Source organism: Myotis davidii, unplaced genomic scaffold, assembly GCF_000327345.1.
Source record: "Myotis davidii unplaced genomic scaffold, ASM32734v1 scaffold290, whole genome shotgun sequence".
In the NCBI taxonomy this organism is placed as follows: domain Eukaryota; kingdom Metazoa; phylum Chordata; class Mammalia; order Chiroptera; family Vespertilionidae; genus Myotis; species Myotis davidii.
In genome coordinates, this window is record NW_006285049.1 from 3,235,427 (window position 1) to 3,254,665 (window position 19,239).

Here is a 19,239-nt window from a genome sequence, read left to right on the forward strand (position 1 = left end):
CCCGCAGGCAGGAAGGCAGGCAGGCGGGGGGACGCGCGGGGCGGCGCACGCGAAGGACAAAAGGAACCCAGTGTTACTCGCAGCATCTGATTGCGCCCGGTGCCCAGCATGAAGAAAGCCGAAGTGGGAAGGTTCAGTATTTCCCCGGATGAGGACAGCAGCAGTTACAGTTCCAACAGCGACTTCAACTACTCCTATCCCACCAAGCAAGCCGCTCTGAAAAGGTGGGAGAAGTTCCGTCCTTTCTTTAAAGGCGGCTTTTGCTTCTGTTTCTTAAATTCCTGTAGCACTTGGAGAATGATCTCTGAAAGAGTCTCCGGTTGTCTTATTGCAATGACAGTATCTGGCGTGAAAGTCGACCCCCACTTAAAACTTAAGCATTTAAATGAAGGTGTGTGACAACTAAAGGGCTGTTTTGTGTTAAAGCGTTCCATTGTCTATTTCGATCCAACTTAAGATGTTTTTCTCTTTCTGTTTTTTTTTGTTTGTTTGTTTTCTTTTCTGCAGCCATTATGTAGATGTGGATCCTGAAAACCAGAACTTTCTACTTGAATCGAATTTGGGGAAAAAGAAGTATGAAACAGACTTTGTAAGTTAAAAATAATAAATAATTTGTGTGTCTGGCTTTATGGAGTGAAAGAATAGTTTTACTTTTAGATTTCAAATCTAACTTGCCCAAAGCTGGTTTTCTCCATTTAATTATTGTTATATGTTTGGTTATCGTTTTCCCTCTATGTAGCATCCAGGTACTACTTCCTTTGGAATGTCAGTATTTAATCTGAGCAATGCGATTGTGGGCAGTGGAATCCTTGGGCTTTCTTATGCCATGGCTAATACTGGAATTGCTCTGTTTATGTAAGTATGTGTAAGTAGTGAGTCTGCCATGCAGGGCAGTTAATATGATGATACAACGCGTTTTGGCCCCAGAAACTAACTTGAAAATCATTTGCTTAAGATTTAAAATACAAGAAACAAAAAAATAGTTTATTCTGGTATATAATTGCATGATATCAAGAAAGCCAATTAGGGAAAAATAGGACCACAATTAAAACTGATAATTAAGTCTAAAGTCTTTAAGTCAATGGGAATAGTTAGGACAAAGTATTAACAGGAGGATATTTTAAAGGAACTATTGGTAAATCCAGGGTAGTTAGAAATTTTATTTGGCAAAAACCTGAAGCAAAAAAATATTAATAAGCACAGTACTTCCAAATCAGTTTGGTAAATTGGCATAGACTCCCCAAGGACCTGTGGCCCCTGCATGTTTAAGGAAAACAAAAAATTTAAAATATATATATAAGATGTAGTAGTATTTGCTAACCTGAAATATGTTTGTTTTAAGAAAAGTGAGTCATAAAGCAACTGAAAAGCAACCCATATGTGTTTTTTTTAATATTTATTCTAGATCTGATTGCCATATGCCATAGCAAAAAATTAATGTTTTAATAAGTACCTGCTTCTAAATGGTATTTTTTTCTTGGTTATCAAGTCAGAATTAGTTACTCCTGTGCTTTCCAGCATGTATACCTAGAATAGAGTTTTGGAGCTATAGAAGATTTTAGAGCAGTGGTTCTTAACCATTGTGGGGTCACTGACCCTTGGAGAATGTAGTAGAAAGTATGGACCTTAGTTCCAGGGGAAAAGGCACAAAACAAAAAAATACAGTAAAATTCAGCATACATTTTCAATGATGTTTATGTCATAGGTATTAAGTTTAAGTACATTTGGGCTTCTGGCTAAGTCAATTTCTATGGAAGATGTATGATTGATTTTGTAGTACAGATGAAGAAACATGGAATTGTCCCTTTGTGACAGATAGACATTTTGTTAGCTGACTGGTATCTTCTCTTCAGGTTATGTTCCCAGCAGAGTAAAATGTTCATGAAAAGAAAAGCAGACCTTTGCAAAGCTCTGCTTTTTGGTGAAACTCCATGCTGAAGTTAGGCACAGTTTGAGCTTTAGAAGCCAGAATTAAGCTTCCTTCATTAACAGGAGGCTTTTGAGACCTCTTACTAAAGTGAAGGACCAGAAATTTACATAGAAAGGCCCCTGGAGTTCCAAAGTTTTTAGTGGGAGAATTGAATGGCATCATTATTAAATATTTGAAAGCCTTCCTAACTCTTACTATAAAAACTGGAAGCAGTTCTTAAGTGGGGGTTCTAGTGCAGTGTTTTACATGGCATCTCAGTTTCATAGGTAAAACCACAATTCTGATATATTAGCCATGTACTTTGGAAATTATTTATATTTTAATAGGGTCTCTGTGTTTGATGATTATGGTTAAATAGTATCAGGAATGCTAAAGTAGTTTTTAATCCATCAGTATTTTACTCTGTAGCTCACCTTATCCAGTAGAATCAATCTTGAGGTTGAAAGAAAACCTCAAAGGTTCTGAAGTCCATGCATCCTTCGTTGTCATTTCAGCGTAAGGAAAGGAGGACTGGATTTGTCAGCATACTTTGAAAATCGTTTTTGATTAAGCCAACAACTTTGTCTGCTTAGAGGTTAGGCTGATGATTGTTCTTTTCCCACCTCAGATTTAGACCCCATAAAACATTTGGCATTAGAAGAGCAGTTTGATGTCACCACCTATGTTTAACTAACAGACATCAGTTTCTTTGCCAGACCTTATATGGTACTGTATTCAGTTTGCTCTTACAGAATCAAAAACATTTGACTGTCTTCTTGTTTGCAGAGTTTAGAGTTTTCTATAAGAGTTTCCCTGATTTTGATTCGTTGTTCCTTCTACTAAAAAGAAATTTATATTTTTCTTGGCTTGCCCTGGGGGAGGAAAATAAAGCTGGAATGAGAGAGAACCTGTGCCCTAACGGGAAACATTAGGAAACCTTAGTCCCAGTTCTTTTTTCTCCCACCCTATTCCAGAGAGGCTATAGCCTAGACAGTTGGACTAATAAGTCTACTTGTTCTAATAGCACAGGCATTGTTTAACTTTGTGACAATGCTGGGCCTGTATTCCACACCATAGGATGCAATATATATTGTCACATTAGTTGCTTTTCTGATTTATGCTATCTCAGTTGGATCTCAAAAGTACTCTTGTAGGCTGGGTTTCCTGGCAGGTATTATCACCATTTTACAGGTAAACATGAACTATTAAAGTGCAGACAAGTGGCAAGTATGCAGCTAACGGTGTCAGAATCAAATTATAAGTCTCATAACTCCACCACTTTAAAGCTTGGCTTTCCGTAACTCCCTGCATGTTTGGTTCAATGGGTAAACTCCTGCCCTTAACTAATACTGTAGAGCCTATTTTATTTCCTGAGATATGATGTAAGTTTTTTTAGGGCTAGGTAAGAGAATATGTTGATACTCGAGCCAGTAGAGTGTCATTCTTGAGGACATGCTATCTAGCACAGGAACTATTAGGACAAGTTCCATATTTAATGTTCAAATAACAACACTGAAGAATTGTCTTTGAATAGAGCTATGCTTGTTTATAACCTTGTACCTTTTCTTCCTCTCATCAGAATTCTCTTGACATTTGTGTCAATATTTTCCCTGTATTCTGTTCATCTCCTGTTGAAGACTGCCAATGAAGGAGGTATGGTAGCATGCTTGGTGTTTCTGAAACAATTATGCCTGTATGATCTTGCTCCCCATATAAAGTACTTGCTTCACGCTACTGCGTTCTTCCAATTACAGGGTCTTTATCATATGAACAGTTGGGACACAAGGCATTTGGAATGGTTGGGAAGCTTGCAGCCTCTGGATCGATTACAATGCAAAATATCGGAGGTGAGAATTTTTTGAAAGTTGATCTGGGTAGACTTTTTGCTTTGTGTAGCGGAGTGGTGACACGTTACTTTTGGTGTCACGTGCCACATTTTGCACTTGTAATGGTATAATTTCTTTCCCTCCAGCTATGTCAAGCTACCTCTTCATAGTGAAATATGAGTTACCTTTGGTGATCAAGGCATTAATGAACATTGAAGATACAACTGGGTAGGTGCTAAGTAAGGTTACTCATAAGAAACAATTCTAGTCTAAAACAGTTAGATACATTGTATCAAAGTTGGGTACAAAATGATTATCAGTAAATTACTGTAAATGTTATTGTTAAAACTGAGAACTTTGGAGAATGAAAGGCCAAAGGTGGTATCTAGTCCTGTAACTCTGGATAACCAAGTTCTAACCTACATGTAAAAACAGGTTTTCTACACTTTTCCCTTTATATTTACTCGTTAGAAATTATAGCTGAGTAACACCCCAACCTACGTTAGGACTACAACTTTGAATTATGTTAAAAACCGATTCCTATCTGCTTTTTGTAAATTAGAAATTCTTAAAACTTAATCTGTGTAAAATTTGTAATACCAGAAATGTATGACCGTGATGTAGACATTTTATCCTTCCAGCATAGTTATTCATCCCAGGCTACTAACAGGTTTTTATCTAAAGTAAACATGGAGGAGATAATGGTACTTCCCCACTTATATGCAGCCCTTTAGCTCAAAATCCAGAGGTGTTGTGGTTACCTCCATGCTTTAGAAATTTATTTTGGTAACCTGATCTATAGATACTAGTTTTCTGTTGGATCTTGGTTGCTGAAGTGAGTGGAGCAGAATTCACAGGGCAATTAGAATTTGAAATAATGATTTAAAAGAGACGGTATAATTGATTAAGGAAAAATACTGCTAGAACTCTTAGGACTCCTGGGTAGTATTTTCTCTTAACTTCAGAAGGGATCTTTTGACTAATTTTGGATTTAAAGGTGGGTCAAGGTATTAAAATATACTCTTGACAACCTGGAATAAGTCCTGGTTTGGGGATTGTTTTTTTCTGTTTTGTTTTGTTTTTGCCTATGTACTTTGTCTTTGTGTGAAAAAATTCCTTTGTTGAAGTATTTCATATGTACATTTGCTAACAAATTTCTGAAAGTAGCTTATTTTAAAATTTCCTTGTTTCTAGCATTAAAAATTACAAGCCAAAGCCATGACAAAGTTTGGTGTACAGTTTTTCTAAAAATGCTCAAAGATAAGATTACTGGCTTAACAGTGCCTCTTTGTTCCTATATTAGTAGCAAGCATTTAAGAAGTGTTTTATGTTATGAATCAACTGGCAGACTTCCCAGAGCAAACAGTGGGACAAAAGTTACACTGTTTCATACCCCATTCCTAACCTGAGTGAACATTCATCTAGCACCAAAGTTAGAGATTTACTCCTGTTTCTAGGCTTTTTGAATAAGTGATACTTCCAAACCTATCTTATTTGTGTACGTTTTTATAGTATTTATATAAAATGAGTCCTGTGAGAAGATGTGTATATTATTCTGAGAATATCTGTGACTGGTTTTGACCTTGTTTTTCTTTTCTTTAATTCAGACTGTGGTATCTGAACGGTGACTATTTGGTTCTACTGGTGTCGTTGCTGCTCATTCTTCCTTTATCACTGCTGAAAAATTTAGGTGAGCAAACCCATCTCTAAAGAGACTTGAAATGATCCTCTCACTAGCTAATTGGCTTTCTCTTAATAGACATTGAGAGCTAAAAAGCTCTAAAAACATATCTTTAGGAGTTGCAGCTTACAAACCTCTCTAGGTCTTTCAAAATCCTAGCACGATCACTACCAAGGCACTAAAATATGGTGTTGACATTTTATAATATCGTGTACTTTGTAAATAATAGAAAGTTTTTATTTTAATTATCAACTGTTTTTAACTAATTCTATAGCTTAGTATGAAAGAATTAGAAACTTAATATTGTAGCCATGTTGAAGTCTTCCAAGCAGAATTGAGTTGTTTTATTTAGTAGAGAAAATATATTTGCCCTAAACTTATTTCATTAAATTAACATTTATCTCCCCCCGCCAGGATATTTGGGATATACCAGTGGCCTTTCCTTGTTGTGTATGCTGTTCTTTCTGATTGTGGTAGGTATAATTTCTTTAAAGCTAGAGATTTTATTTTTTATAAGCCCTGTCACATCATTCAGTTTAACAAATGAAAAATAATATATTTTCAGGTGATTTGCAAGAAATTTGAGATTGCTTGTCCTTTTGAAGATGCAGTAAACAGCACCTTCCTAGAGCCAACAGCTTCAGTACCTTATATGGCATTTAACACAACTGATGATACTTGCAAACCACATTATTTTTTCTTCAACTCACAGGTAACTAAATATAATCTTCACTATCTGAAAGGAAGATTTTAGGGAAGAAAAGGGGAGAAACTACTGGAAATTTAAAAATAACTCCCAAGGTAAAGGAAGAGGGGTAAGAGCTGCTCTTTAGAAAACATGATTAGCTTATTATTGAGGACTGAGAAGAAAGCATTGGGTTGTGTCTTAAAGTAGATTAAGAAATGAGCCCTAGCTGGTTTGGCTCAGTGTATAGAGCGTCAGCCTGCAGAATAAAGGGTCCCGGTTCGATTCCGACCAAGGGCACATGTCCGAGTACAGGCTCAATCCCCTATTGGGGGCATGTAGGAGGCAGCCAACCAATGTTTCTATCTCTCCCACTCCCTTCCTCTCTGAAATCAATAAAAATATATTTTTAAAAATGGATTAGGAAATGAAATATATTATGTTAATAATTGATACATTCAGAAGTTAGGATACTGATCACACATAATGAACAAACGAGAAGATTGGAATTTAATTATGTAAGGAAAACTATTGTAGGTTTTGATTATAACAGTTGAACATATAAAATATAAGTTGCACAACTGTGATAAGACATGAGTTTGTTACATTGGGATATTGAGTACATTTTTATATCTTTTGCAGACCGTCTATGCTGTCCCAATTCTGACTTTTTCATTTGTTTGTCATCCTGCTATTCTTCCCATTTACGAAGAGCTGAAAGAGTGAGTGCTATACCTATTTTAATATAGATTTATTGGGAAAAAATTCTGTGATTACTGCTATAACTACTGCTAATAAATATTTTTGTTTTTCTTTGAATTTATATAGCCGCAGCCGTAGAAGGATGATGAATGTATCCAAGATTTCATTTTTTGCTATGTTTCTCATGTACCTGTTTGCTGCCCTTTTTGGATACTTGACATTTTTTGGTAAGTAATGTCTGTTTTTTAAAAAAAGAATCACATTGTGAAATGAAATTGATATTTTAATATGTATAATTCTATTTAAAATTCAACCTGTGTTAGTATATTTCATTTGTGATAAGAAATTGAATTTAGAGCTTAGAATTTCCTATAGTATATTTAATCAATAATTTTTAGAATCCAGGTTCAAAAGTATACCATTAGTCATTTGATGCCATTTTTTTTTTAAATATATTTTATTGAACTTTCACAGAGAGGAAGGGAGAGAGATAGAGAGCCAGAAACATCGATCAGCTGCCTCCTGCACATCCCCTACTGGCATTTTTTTATGATATACTTAATATCAACGTTCATCCTACCTTTTTCTTCCCATCACTTTCAAATTATACAACACATACAAAGTTGTAAGCCAAATCATGGGATTTAGCTGTTTAGCTCCTGTTGTTTTTAATGAGGGTCATGTGGCTAAATCTCTACTTGGTATTTAGAAAAATTTTCCTTCAATGTTATTTTAATTGCATTAACCCTAATTCTAAATTAATCTTATTAGCCTCTTAGTTGGTAGTCATTTTGTGAGTACCTAATAATAATAACTTTGTAAATTTTGCCACAAGTTAGATTTTCTGCCTAATCTCCAGAGAAAACAGCACACTTAAAGTTTTGTTTTTGTCTTTCTCCACAGAAAAAGTTGAGTCCGAATTGCTTCACACATACTCTAAAGTCTTGGGAGCTGATATCCTTCTCCTCATTGTCCGTTTGGCTGTGTTAATGGCTGTCACCCTGACGGTTCCAGTGGTCATTTTTCCAGTAAGTCATCACTTGCTCTCTTTTCCATAGGAATGAGTTTAAATGTGAAGATTTGTGCGATTTTTATTTTCTGGGAGAAGGGAAACCCCATGAGAGCAATATGGAATTGATGGTTGTTTTGAGGGGGGTTTTAAAAATACTTTGTAAATTTTTAAAACCTCCCAGGGCATGTTTTTCATAATTGAAGGTGTTAAATGATCCCTTCGTATGTTTAGAAAACAGCAGTAGATGAAGAGGCACAATTTTATTTAAATAGCTGCTTGTTTTAAATAGATTTCCTAGTTGGGTTTTTTACTAATTAAAGCTGAAACTTTAATTCGTTTATCTGGTTGTTTATTTTTGCAGATCCGGAGTTCCATAACTCAGTTGTTTTGCCCAACAAAAGATTTCACGTGGTGGCGTCATGGTCTCATTACAATATCCATCTTGGCATTTACCAATGTGCTTGTCATCTTTGTCCCAACTATTAGAGATATCTTCGGTTTCATTGGTAAGTTTTAGAAAGTATCAAGCTTGATTTAAGTATCAGGAATTTAAGGTTTAAGCAGTGGATGATAAGTGGTTTATTGAACTCTCAAGAAATGGTAAATGTTCTTTTACAGGTGCATCTGCAGCTGCTATGTTGATTTTTATTCTTCCGTCTGCCTTCTATATCAAGTTAGTTAAGAAAGAGTCTATGAAGTCTGTGCAAAAGATTGGGGTGAGTAAGAGATTATGGCTATAGAAACTAATAATCTTCCAATAACAAATTCCTCAACCGATTTTAATTTTAGTCTCTAGCTATCATTTGTTATAGTTTCACTTTTAAGTTTCTAGTAAATGTTTCCGTAACAGTGTGCTTCACTGATGAAAGATTGGGGGCAGGGAGGTGAAAGATAGTCTGCCATCTGATACATGCTTAACTTAATTGCAAGAAAATTATTAGATATTAGATAAATACTTAGCTTTTAGCACTGTTGAACCAGTATTTTGGGGGCTGCTTCTTGTGTGACAGGCACTTAAATGGGCCTTGCGCATATAAAAGAGAAAAAGGTGGGGTGTTTAGTCGAGCAAGAAAACCCATCTTCAAAGCGAAGCTATCAAAGTGTCTGATATATTAAGTGTAAATGATTCTGGTGGGTCTGTTTAGGAAAAAAGACTGCTTTTCAGTTTTTATTCTCTACCATTCTAGTCTGATTAAAGTACTAAAATTGTTTATAAGCCAGTAACTGTATCTTGTTTACTCAAAGTATATAGTGGCAGTAATTGAAGGGTAGGATTAGAAGTAAACTTCTGTCTCTTAGAAAGACCTGGCCTGGACTCGGGCTGCATTTTAGGATGACTTGGGTTTGTTTTTGTGACCTCAATTTTTGCTTTGAAAAAATCCAGCCCAGTGCTATTTTACAAAGTAGTTTATTCAGCAAAGAAAATGATTTACCTTTTAATTTGAGAGAAAGAAATTTAATAGTGAAATTTTGGAAGGTTTCAGAGAGAGTTAGTTTGTATTATAGAAGACTCTTTGATTACTTAAGACCATTTAAATATCTTTAGCAAGGGGAAACTGTAGTTCTGTAAAATATTGCCGTAATTTTAGTAACGACAAGCCCATTTTTAAAAGTAGAAAGAGGAATGTTGAACGTAACATATTTTGTTGCTTGCTGATCAGTGTTCTCTGTGTGCTCATTGCAGGCTTTGCTCTTCCTGTTGAGTGGCGTCGTGGTAATGATCGGAAGCATGGTGTTGATTATTCTGGATTGGGTACACAATGCCCATTAGCTGGCACCACTAAAACTTCAGTAGTCCATTTGATGCCAGTGTTGAGTCAACTCTCAACTACTATGAAATTTCACCTAATGTTTTCAGTTTCACTTCCTTTTGAAGTGCAGATTCCTCGCTGGTTCTTCTGAGTGCAGAATAAGTGAACTCTTTTTTTGTTTTTGTTTTTTGTTTTTGTTTTTGTTTTTGTTTTTTAAAGGAACTATTCTGTATGATAGAAATGGACATTAACAACAAAACCACGAGTCTCGGGTTAATGGAAGTGACAATTTTATTCCATTCCAGAGAATGGACGAACTCTTAACTTTTATCAAGCCACATGTTTGGCTGTGTCATTGTTTAACTTGGATATTTTATGGTTTTACTTGAATGTGCCTAATGGAACCATTTGATGTGAGAAACAATTCTTAATTTACAGCAAAGTATTGAAATAACCATTGAGAAAAACACTATTATTTTTTGTACCAAAAATATTTAAAGACCTCAGAAGCACTATTTTACTTTTAAAAAAAATGCTTTTTTTGAACATTGTCCAAAAACAGTTGTCAGTAAATTCCGTAAAAAAATTTTCATTGTTTAAAAACAAATGTATTATGAAATGAATTGCCTTTTTGTAGGCATAATAAGCCAAATATGTTTTTTATCCAAAATGATTTTTAGAAAAAATGATGTAATGAAAAAATTGTACTATGAGTAGGACCATAGTTTTTTTCCATTCAAACTTAACCATTTAAGGATAATTGATTGCCTATTGTTATACCAAATCAGATGAACTCTGTTCATCATTTTTCTTCTCCGCTCCCAAATAATTTAGTTTATTCAGACATATTTATGGCTTCAGTCTGGTAGAATGGAAGATAATGCAGATATTTCTGTGGGGAGTAAAATAACTAATTTTGAGGTACCAAATAGTGCAATTGGGTAAAACAGGGTTTATTCAGTTGCATCTGTTTCCAGAGTTGGATTGACAGCTCTGGGTTTTTTGGGCCAGCCCTTTTTTAACATTGCTTCCAGCAGTGGGAAATGGGCATTTGATGGCAATAAGGCCAAAACTATTCTAGCCAGAGTACAACTTTTCAAAATGCTCATCTACTACTGGAAGTGTGAATTACTTGATACTATATGGCTTAGTCATGTTCATGTTTTGTCTACAGTAGAGGTCTAATCCAGTTTACACCGATATTTGGAATAATGTAAGTTCTCTTCATATAGGCCACTGGGTTTCATGCAGTAAGCTTTCTAAAAAACTTACTTGCACTGGATTGTCATCTCATTCTTGTACAACACAGAATTATTTGTTTACATCCAACAAATGGTTAGCTAGGGAAAACAGTGCAACCTGAGTGTAAGTAGTTGGTACAACTGCATGTTCACCCTTCCATATAAATTCCAGTTAGAACTGAAAAAACTAGTTGGCTTTTAAGAGCACATTTATTGTATGTTACGGTGTATGGTGAATATATTATTAAATAATGTGGTACTTTGCTCATCAGGCATAATGTCTAAAATCTAATATACATAATTCCATTAGTGGTTGAGGGAAGCAAATAATGGAATCATCAATTGGTCATCTGGCTGTTAAGGTTTTCTCTTGAACTAAACATTTTTAGTTGTAGGCAAGGGCCAGAAATGGGGCAGACACGGTTTTTGTTACGCATTCTTGTATTATATGTGACTAGTTTATAGATCAGATATGTCTGTACTTAAAGACCCTTGTGGAACTGGAAGACGTCTTGTAGTGCTCCTTTGGTGAAGCCAATGGTCCATTTGTGTTTGTTTCTACAAAAATAAGTAATTGGGGACCATCTAGAAAGGCAGTGAGAAGGCAGATTCTACAGCACTGCTTTCATCTAATTGGACTTTGGTACTCCCTTCGAATCCAGAACCTCGTCTCTAGTTCAGACCAAGAATTGGTACTTCTGCTGGAACTCCTGAAAGAATTGCTGATTTTGGATCTAAGGCCTCTCAGAGAACACCAAGTAAAGGTTTACATCCTTTCCTCTGGGAGGAAATACTCCATCAAACAAGAAAGAATGGAAAGAAGTCCTCACAGCTAATCAGTGTGGGGAGGCTCTGCCAATCTTCTTTGGCTGTTTGAGGTTTAAAATCAGTTGCTTAGGATAAATTCCATTGCATGATTTTCTTGGAGCTATCGTGTCTGTCCTGAGGTTCCTGAACAGTGAATTCCCATTAATAAGCAGTCTTCAGTATTAAAACCACTGTCTTGTCACCTCATTTTGCATTACTGTCTTCCGTGGGTGTTTTCAGTTATAACTGTAATGTTATTTATAGAACAGCAGTAATCCATTAAAGCTAACCTATTTTTCAATATTTATGATAATCTATGTACATACATTGTCTGTCCATATGTATTTGTAAATAGGTTGTACATAATTCCATGGGTCAGGTTTGGGTCTTGGGTTCAAGTGTATATATTCCTGTAACTTTCTTAACTGCATTTTGATGAATTCACATTATGTATATCTAAGAATTGTCCCAAAATTACCTGTACAGAGATGTCAATATAAACAAATTGATAAATTGTGTAAACACAAAATTTTAAATATTGTTCAATTGTATTTGCAATAAACAGACTGGTTAACCATTTTTTTTTTTCATGAAAACTTGGTGCAAATTTAGATCTCTTATTTAAATTTTAAAAAGATCTAAATTTTCAAAATGCAGTAGTTATCAAAATGTGATCTAGTGTAATGAAATCAAATGTGATCTAGTGTAAGGAAAGACCTTTGAGAACATAGGTGTGTTAATCTTATGTATATAGTGTAAAAATCCCCCTTGTACTGTTAGAGGCCAACAATTCCAGTATGACTTGTTGGCAAAGAGTGCTACACCGTTTCAATGAAACATTGTATGTTTTAACTGAACTAAAATAAATACATGCTTAATCCTGAGTAGCAGTGTTTCCTTTGGGGTAATAGGACCAGCAGTGTCTGATGTATTTTGTAAGGACAGCACCTAGCATATAGGCCCATACGTTATTGATTATAATGAAGAAAATGGTCAGGGAAAACGTTCTGCTTTTACGTTCCTAAAGATTGTCAATTGGCAGGAGGAATAAGAAAAACAGTAAAAACCATCTCAAGAATCCAGGTTTGAACCTGCTGTAAGTAGGCCAATAGTGCATCAGAATCACCTGGGGAGCTTTAGAATAGATTTCTGGAACAAGTGCCTTCAATAGGATTCCATAGATCTGGAGGGCTGCCCAGAATTTTTCCCCCCTAGAAAGCTACCCAGGTGATACCTGATGCACAGTGTAAGGGGTGCTGAAACTCCTGGAAGAAGTCAGATTAGTTCTACTTTGGTGAATTAGCAAAGAGGAAGTGCTGTAGAGCATTGAATAGACAAGCTGGTGGGTATGTAGATGGACCTTAGTGAAGAGGATTACTAAGATACACAGCATAGTTTAGAACCTATTTAGGGCTCCTAAAGTGAGCTATCCAAAGTGGAAACAAAAAGGAGGTTACCACAGAACAGCAGGTGTGCTTGGGAGTGGTTCCAAAGGCAAGGGGATTCTGCAAGAAACCCCTTATTAACGGTCAAATGGGAAGAAATTTGTGAGTAGAAAGTGAAGCAGGATTTGAGCAATAAAGTTACTCATCTGAGAAACTTTGAACACCTTCCATGTACAACTAAGATGCTCATGGGAAAGAGGGTAGGGTTATGTGTCAGACTTTTTTTTCTTCTTAATTTTCTGTTTTCTTTTTAATATGTTTTTATTGATTTTTAGAGAGAGAAAGGGAGAGAGAGAAATATCAGTGAGAGAGAAACATCATTGATTGGCTGCCTCCTGCATGCCCCCTCCTGGGGATCCAGCCCACACTTGGCTAAGAATTGAACTGGTGACTTCTTGGTGCAAGGCGCCAGGGGTGGGCAAACTTTTTGACTCAAGGGCCACAATGGGTTCTTAAACTGGACCAGAGGGCTGGAAAAAAAGCATGGATGGAGTGTTTGTGTGAACTAATATAAATTCAAAGTAAACATCATTACATAAAAGGGTACGGTCTTTTTTTTCAATAGTTTTATTCATTTCAAACGGGCCGAATCCGGCCCGCGGGCCGTAGTTTGCCCACGGCTGCGCTAGCCCAACCAACAGAGCCACACAGTCTGGGCCAGACTTGGGTTTTAACAGAATCTGTACAATTAAACCATTTTTATAAAATGATACCCAAATGAACCAAAAGGCTAGTTTATTAATCTAAAATTAGAAATATATTTAATAGGTCCACTGAGGAGATGAAAATACAGTTCTATAACCAGGCAGCCAGCTATTCCCAAGAAATTTCAGTAAGCCTGAGGAATGATCTAGGAAGATCTGTAACTAAACCAGAGCTGTTCTTGACTGGAAATACTCTTACCTGGAAAATTGGCTTACTTAAATTTCTGGTAACGAAGTAAAGAAAATCCATTTAAATTAGCTAATGCAAAAATGGTGGCAGATGGAGACAACTTCTTAGGAGATTGGGGTACTTCTGAGAAAAGTTAAACAGGCTTCTAAGAGATCAAACACTAGATTTGTTCTAGACTAGAAACTTCACTATAGAGCTATACAGTTCAATTCTGAGCAATTTCTTCAGCCAACTTCTCAAGATAAACATTGGCTAGTAATGCATGTTGATTATTAATTTATTTATTATTTTTTAATTCTCACCTGAAATTACTTTCTCCATTGATTTCTAGAGAGAAAATGAAAGGGAAGGAGGAGGGGGACAGAGAGAAACATTGACCTGAGAGAGACATATTGATTGGTTGCCTCCCACTTGTGCCCAGGGAACCCGCAAACAAGGTATGTGCCCTTGACCAGGAATCAAACTCGAGACCCTTCAGTCTATGGGCTGACGCTCTAACCACTGAACAACTGGCCAGGGCAGGTGCTGATCTTCTATATAGCCTGATGGATATGGCTGCTAGGACCCTTCCCAGTGGTTGAGAGAAGAGTTCTCAGAGAAGGAGTGAAATAGTCATAAGCTGCAAATTTGGTCATCAGCTTTGGCCAGTGTGCTAAGTGGTTAGAGCATCAGCCTCCACACTGAAGAGTCATGGGTTTGATTCCCAGTCAAGGGCACATACCTGGGTGTCGGGTTTGATTCCCAGCCCCAGTTGGGGCATGTGGGAGGCAACCCATGAATGTGTCTCTCTCACATTGATGTTTCTCTCTCCTCCACCTCCCTCTCTTTTACTCTAAAAATCAATGGAAATGCCATCAGGTGAGGATTAACAACAACAATAAAAAATGGGTCACCAGCTATTGCAGTTTTAGCACTGGAAATGCATCCTGGGAAACGCTTGAGTCCAACCAATCTCGGGTGGTTGGTCACCTTAATTAGGAAGGCACACATACACAAATGCCTAATTAAATAGCCTAGAGATACCAATAAATTCATTTCTTTTGGATTTCCTTTTTCTAGACATCTAGGTAGAACACCAGTCTTCTTTTATGACTTTGCCCCAACTCAATGGATTACAGCTTCCTCAAATCACTATTTTTTTCTGTTCCCCCTCACCCCCACCAGAGTTGTAAGCTTTGTGAGAGCAGGCATCTGTCTTTTCACTAATTTATCCCCAACAGTCATAACAGTGTCTAGCAAATAGTACACAAATCCTCAATGTCATTTGTAGAGTGAATAAATATGCCCTGCATGTCCTATAACATAGTTGAGATAAGGCTCAACATTTTAAACAGGAATTTACTAAATGCTTACAAAAGAAATACAACAAATACCATGATATTAGCACTGACTTAAAAGATAGTTTATTTCTCTTCAGCCAGAGGCCTACTACCTACAAGAGAAAGGCTTTGTTGCCCAGCTTCTGATCTGCCTCCAGGTGGCAGAAGCCATCTTTAGCCTCTACCGCATGTACGGGATTTCATAGTTGTGAAAACCTTTTTCAATTCCTAGCCCCAGACTTGGTTGTCCTCCACATGTAGCGAGGAAAGGCACTGACACAGCAAGTCCGGTTGCTAACTACTTCTGTCTTCAAGAGAACCGTGAGTGAACCTTGGGAAACTCCTGGGAATGTGGCCTTCAGAATGCTTTTTATGTTAGTGATTGATGGTTCTGTTACACACATCTGAAGCAATGGACCATGCTAGACTGGCTCTTGAGCTTGCTTTACACAAACATCAAGATTAATGATGTGTACCTGGTTTCATTGTCGGGGTCCTTTGTTTTGGTTGCCAAGGCTGGCTGCAAAGCAGAATTGTCTACGTGACCAACCCCACGAAAAGCTTTGGACCTTAAAACTCATCTGGCCTTCCCTGGCCAGACATTCCACACATGCCCCTGTAGTCCACTGCTAGAAAAAGAGCACACCTTTGTGGAAGCCTCTGGAAGCCTTGCTGGACCTCTCTGGGCTCCACTGTGTCATGTCTTTTTCCTTTTTGCTCTGCCTCCTTTGCTGTGATAAATTTTAGCAGCACCTATTTCCTGCTATTGAGTCTTGAGAGCCATTCTGGTGAATCACCAAGTGAAACGTGTGATGTTTTACTTTACATCATCAGTTTGCAAACCTCACAAAAGAAATACAGCAAATGCCATGCTTTCACCACGAAGAATCTATTCATGAATCTATTCATGACTAAAGTCCTTAAAGCATTACTGCATTGAGCAAATTTTACTAAACATTGTCTTGGGTGTGGATGTTGGGAGGGTTAAATAGCAAAGATAATTTTTTATACTGCACATCCCACTAGGTTCCACTTCATAAACTCTCGTTTGGCTGTGCTGTGAACTACAGAGTCCCACTGTCCCCGCTTCCATACCATACACAGCCGATCCCCTATCTTCATGATGAGTTCAACTCTGTCCTCAAATCTGCCCATCCTTCTTAGGTCAAAAGAAATGTTGTCAAGTCATCAGGACTCACTTTCCTGAGATGGCATTTTACTGGCCATTTATTTCCACTTCATTGTTGCTTTTGAGGATCTCACGTCTACTCCCACTTATCCAAAAGGACTTCATCTTAATATTCTTTCTAACTACTTACAGTACTTCCCCTGAAAAGAGTTCTGGAAGTTTAACTTTTTCACTATGTTAAAAATACCTGCTGTACAGGAAGGCTTGGGGGGGGTTGGGGGGGCGGTAAGAGATCAACCGAAGGACTTGTATGCATGCATATAAGCATAACCAATGGACATAAGACACTGGGGGGTCGGCCAGGGGATTGTCAAGGGTGGGGAAAAAAAGGAGACATATGTAATACTCTTTGTAATACTTTAAGCAATAAAAAAAAAAAGAAAAAAAATACCTGCTGTAGAGCTCAGTCTATAAAGGTGATAGAAACAAAGCTGTGTGGTTAAGACAGTCAGGGCTGAGGCCTAGAGCTGAAGAGCTCATCCTCACAACCTCTTCCCACGGCCTCATCTCCCCACAGCGGCCCACGAGGTGCTGCCCTCGACCAGGGCCCCATGCATCATGGTTTGAAAACGATGGCTCTAAGTCCTTTCAGGAGATCAAGACCCCAAGTTAACCATGATCTTGCCAACCTGAAGCTCAGCTACTGAGTCGCCATTTTCTGGAAACAGCCTCTTTCTCCCTTTACCGGCAGAATAGTGCCCGTAGCCCCCTATCTCCCACCCAATCACCTTCAGGCCAGTGCAACCAAAGACCCTCAAGATTGACACTCACTTCACATAGAGGGCAAGTCTCCTTGCCTGTGAAGGTATTGCTAAGGAGATAATCAAGTCCTGCCGGGTATCTCTAAGGCAGAGGAGGTAAATACACACTCATATTGAAAAATTCATTTCCTGTCCCCTCGTCAACAATGAAGTCATTGCTGAGAATTGCCTTAGGTTTTGCTGAAAGAAGTGTAGTGTTTATAAATAGGCAGAGGAATAAAACCTAAAAAAAAAAAAAAAAAAAAGAATGACCTTTGGTTAGATCTGGTTCTGGAGGTCTTTACTTGGATTATTATTTTTTAAAATATATATTTTCTTATTTCAGAGAGGAAGGGAGAGATAGAAACATCAATGATGAGAGAGAATCATTGATCGGTAGCCTCCTATATGCCTCCTGCTGGAGATCGAGGCTGAAAGCCAGGCCATGTGCCCTGAATGGGAGTCAAACTGTGACCTCCTGGTTCATAGGTTGACGCTCAACCACTGAGCCACGCTGGCTGGGCTGGAGGTCTTCACTTTTAAAAGAACAAGTGACTGTAAATCAATCCTCTGAATCATGTTTCCCAGGGAATTTGGGGAATTATTCCAAGGTCCTAAATGTATAACTTTAAACTTCCAAAGTTACATCCATTCTTACTGAAAATTTGGCAAAATCGCACATCAATATAGTTTTTAAAAGTGAGCTATCTGGTCAATAGGCAATAAAAGGAACCAAATAATATTAAGATGCCTGTTTCAAGGATGCAATTCCAGCAACCAACTGTTTATTTTTCTGGAGGGGAAAAGCACCCTGTAAGTTTTGGTAAATGATGGATTTTCTTCATTATCTCCAATCTACTGTAGCCTAACTTGGAATCATGTTGTGTTCCAAGCCAAAAATAAGCTATTTTTCTTTTTTTTATTTCCTTTTGGTTTCCTTGTATTTCCTCTTGAAAGAGACTGACAGTCTCAAGAGACCTGGAACTCGTGGTTCACAGCCCTTCTGCTCCAGATAGGGGGACTGTATTTTTAAGCCAATCCCTGAGTAGAAAGAACCAAAGAAGGAAATATGTGACGTATAACAATCTCTTCTCAAAATGCATGAGAGCCTCATAAATTTGAAAACATTTTTCTCTCATAAATTGTTCCAAAAAGAAACATTTAGTATTTGCCACCTGTATTGGAGGCAATTAAGCAAACAAGAGAACATTCCTTCTTTCTTGTGGGGGAGAGACTGGTGAATTGCATTTTAAACAAGCACTCTTTCTTCTTAAAACACACACACACACACACACACCCTTGAGACCGGCCAATAAGCCAGGACAAGCGGAATAGGGAAACTGAGATAATTAATTGGCCAACCAGTTTACAGCCATCGAGTACATAGCAAAATCCTACCTTCTACCAAGGACATTTAGAGTAAATGGTTTACACTTCTCCTCTCCAACCAGAGGGTAAATAGCTTAAACCATCCTACTCAGGGAGATAAATAGCAGAAATCCAATTAGTACCATTTTTGCCAACCACACCCAAGGACGGATGAAATTAAGGGAAGGAATCTCTTTTTTGGTGAACCAGCATAAGGCTGATGAATATTCTATTGAGATCTTCCCTTAAGACTTCCCCTACACTCTCAGCCTTTAAAACCCTCAAGACAAAGGACCCAGGGTGTGCTCTCCCTCCTGGGAGCATGCCCACGCCTTTCTTCCCTCTCAGAGGAGCATCTCCTGAACTCTAAAGGTCCCCACAAGACTTGCAATTAGGGGAGCCATGGGCAGTGGCAGCTCCTCCTGGCCTACCGCCCTGGGCCTGTTCCAAGACCTCCTTTTCTCTGACTTTCCAGTGAGCCAAAGCAGCTCAGCCTAAGCTCTCCTGTTGCTTCTAGTCACTCCTTTCCTTTTATTTCACTGTCCCCAGCTTTAATAAATGCACTCTCAAAATCACCTGGACTGGTATTGTGAAAACTCTCCTTACAAAGTCAAGAAAACACACACACACACACACACACACACACACACACACTGGCCAGTCCTACCTT

General features: G+C 37.7%; 1 protein-coding gene across 2 annotated transcripts; it reads left to right on the top strand.

Moving 5' to 3' along the window:
- Positions 1 to 6: 6 nt before the first annotated feature.
- On the top strand, positions 7 to 12,498 carry SLC38A2 (solute carrier family 38 member 2). Of its 2 annotated transcripts, XM_006755517.1 has the most exons (15): positions 7 to 224; positions 508 to 589; positions 740 to 855; positions 3,489 to 3,562; positions 3,664 to 3,756; positions 3,882 to 3,963; positions 5,343 to 5,425; positions 5,831 to 5,889; positions 5,982 to 6,128; positions 6,744 to 6,823; positions 6,930 to 7,030; positions 7,707 to 7,831; positions 8,177 to 8,321; positions 8,434 to 8,531; positions 9,500 to 12,498. In XM_006755517.1, exons 1-15 carry the CDS (start codon positions 109 to 111, stop codon positions 9,584 to 9,586), a joined length of 1,488 nt encoding a protein of 495 aa, XP_006755580.1. In that variant the 5' UTR covers positions 7 to 108; the 3' UTR covers positions 9,587 to 12,498. The 2 variants fall into 2 exon arrangements, with proteins under 2 accessions (XP_006755580.1, XP_006755581.1); XM_006755518.2 differs by lacking the exon at positions 740 to 855 and having other exon boundaries at positions 132 to 224.
- Positions 12,499 to 19,239: the final 6,741 nt, after the last annotated feature.

What these genes read in the sequence shown, in the direction of transcription:
- SLC38A2 (XM_006755517.1), top strand. Translation starts at nt 109, where the DNA reads ATGAAGAAAGCCGAAGTGGGAAGGTTCAGTATTTCCCCGGATGAGGAC. An exon ending in TACAATGCAAAATATCGGAG is followed by an intron (nt 3,757 to 3,881) that starts GTGAGAATTTTT and finishes CTTTCCCTCCAG; the next exon opens with CTATGTCAAGCTACCTCTTC. An exon ending in AGATATCTTCGGTTTCATTG is followed by an intron (nt 8,322 to 8,433) that starts GTAAGTTTTAGA and finishes GTTCTTTTACAG; the next exon opens with GTGCATCTGCAGCTGCTATG.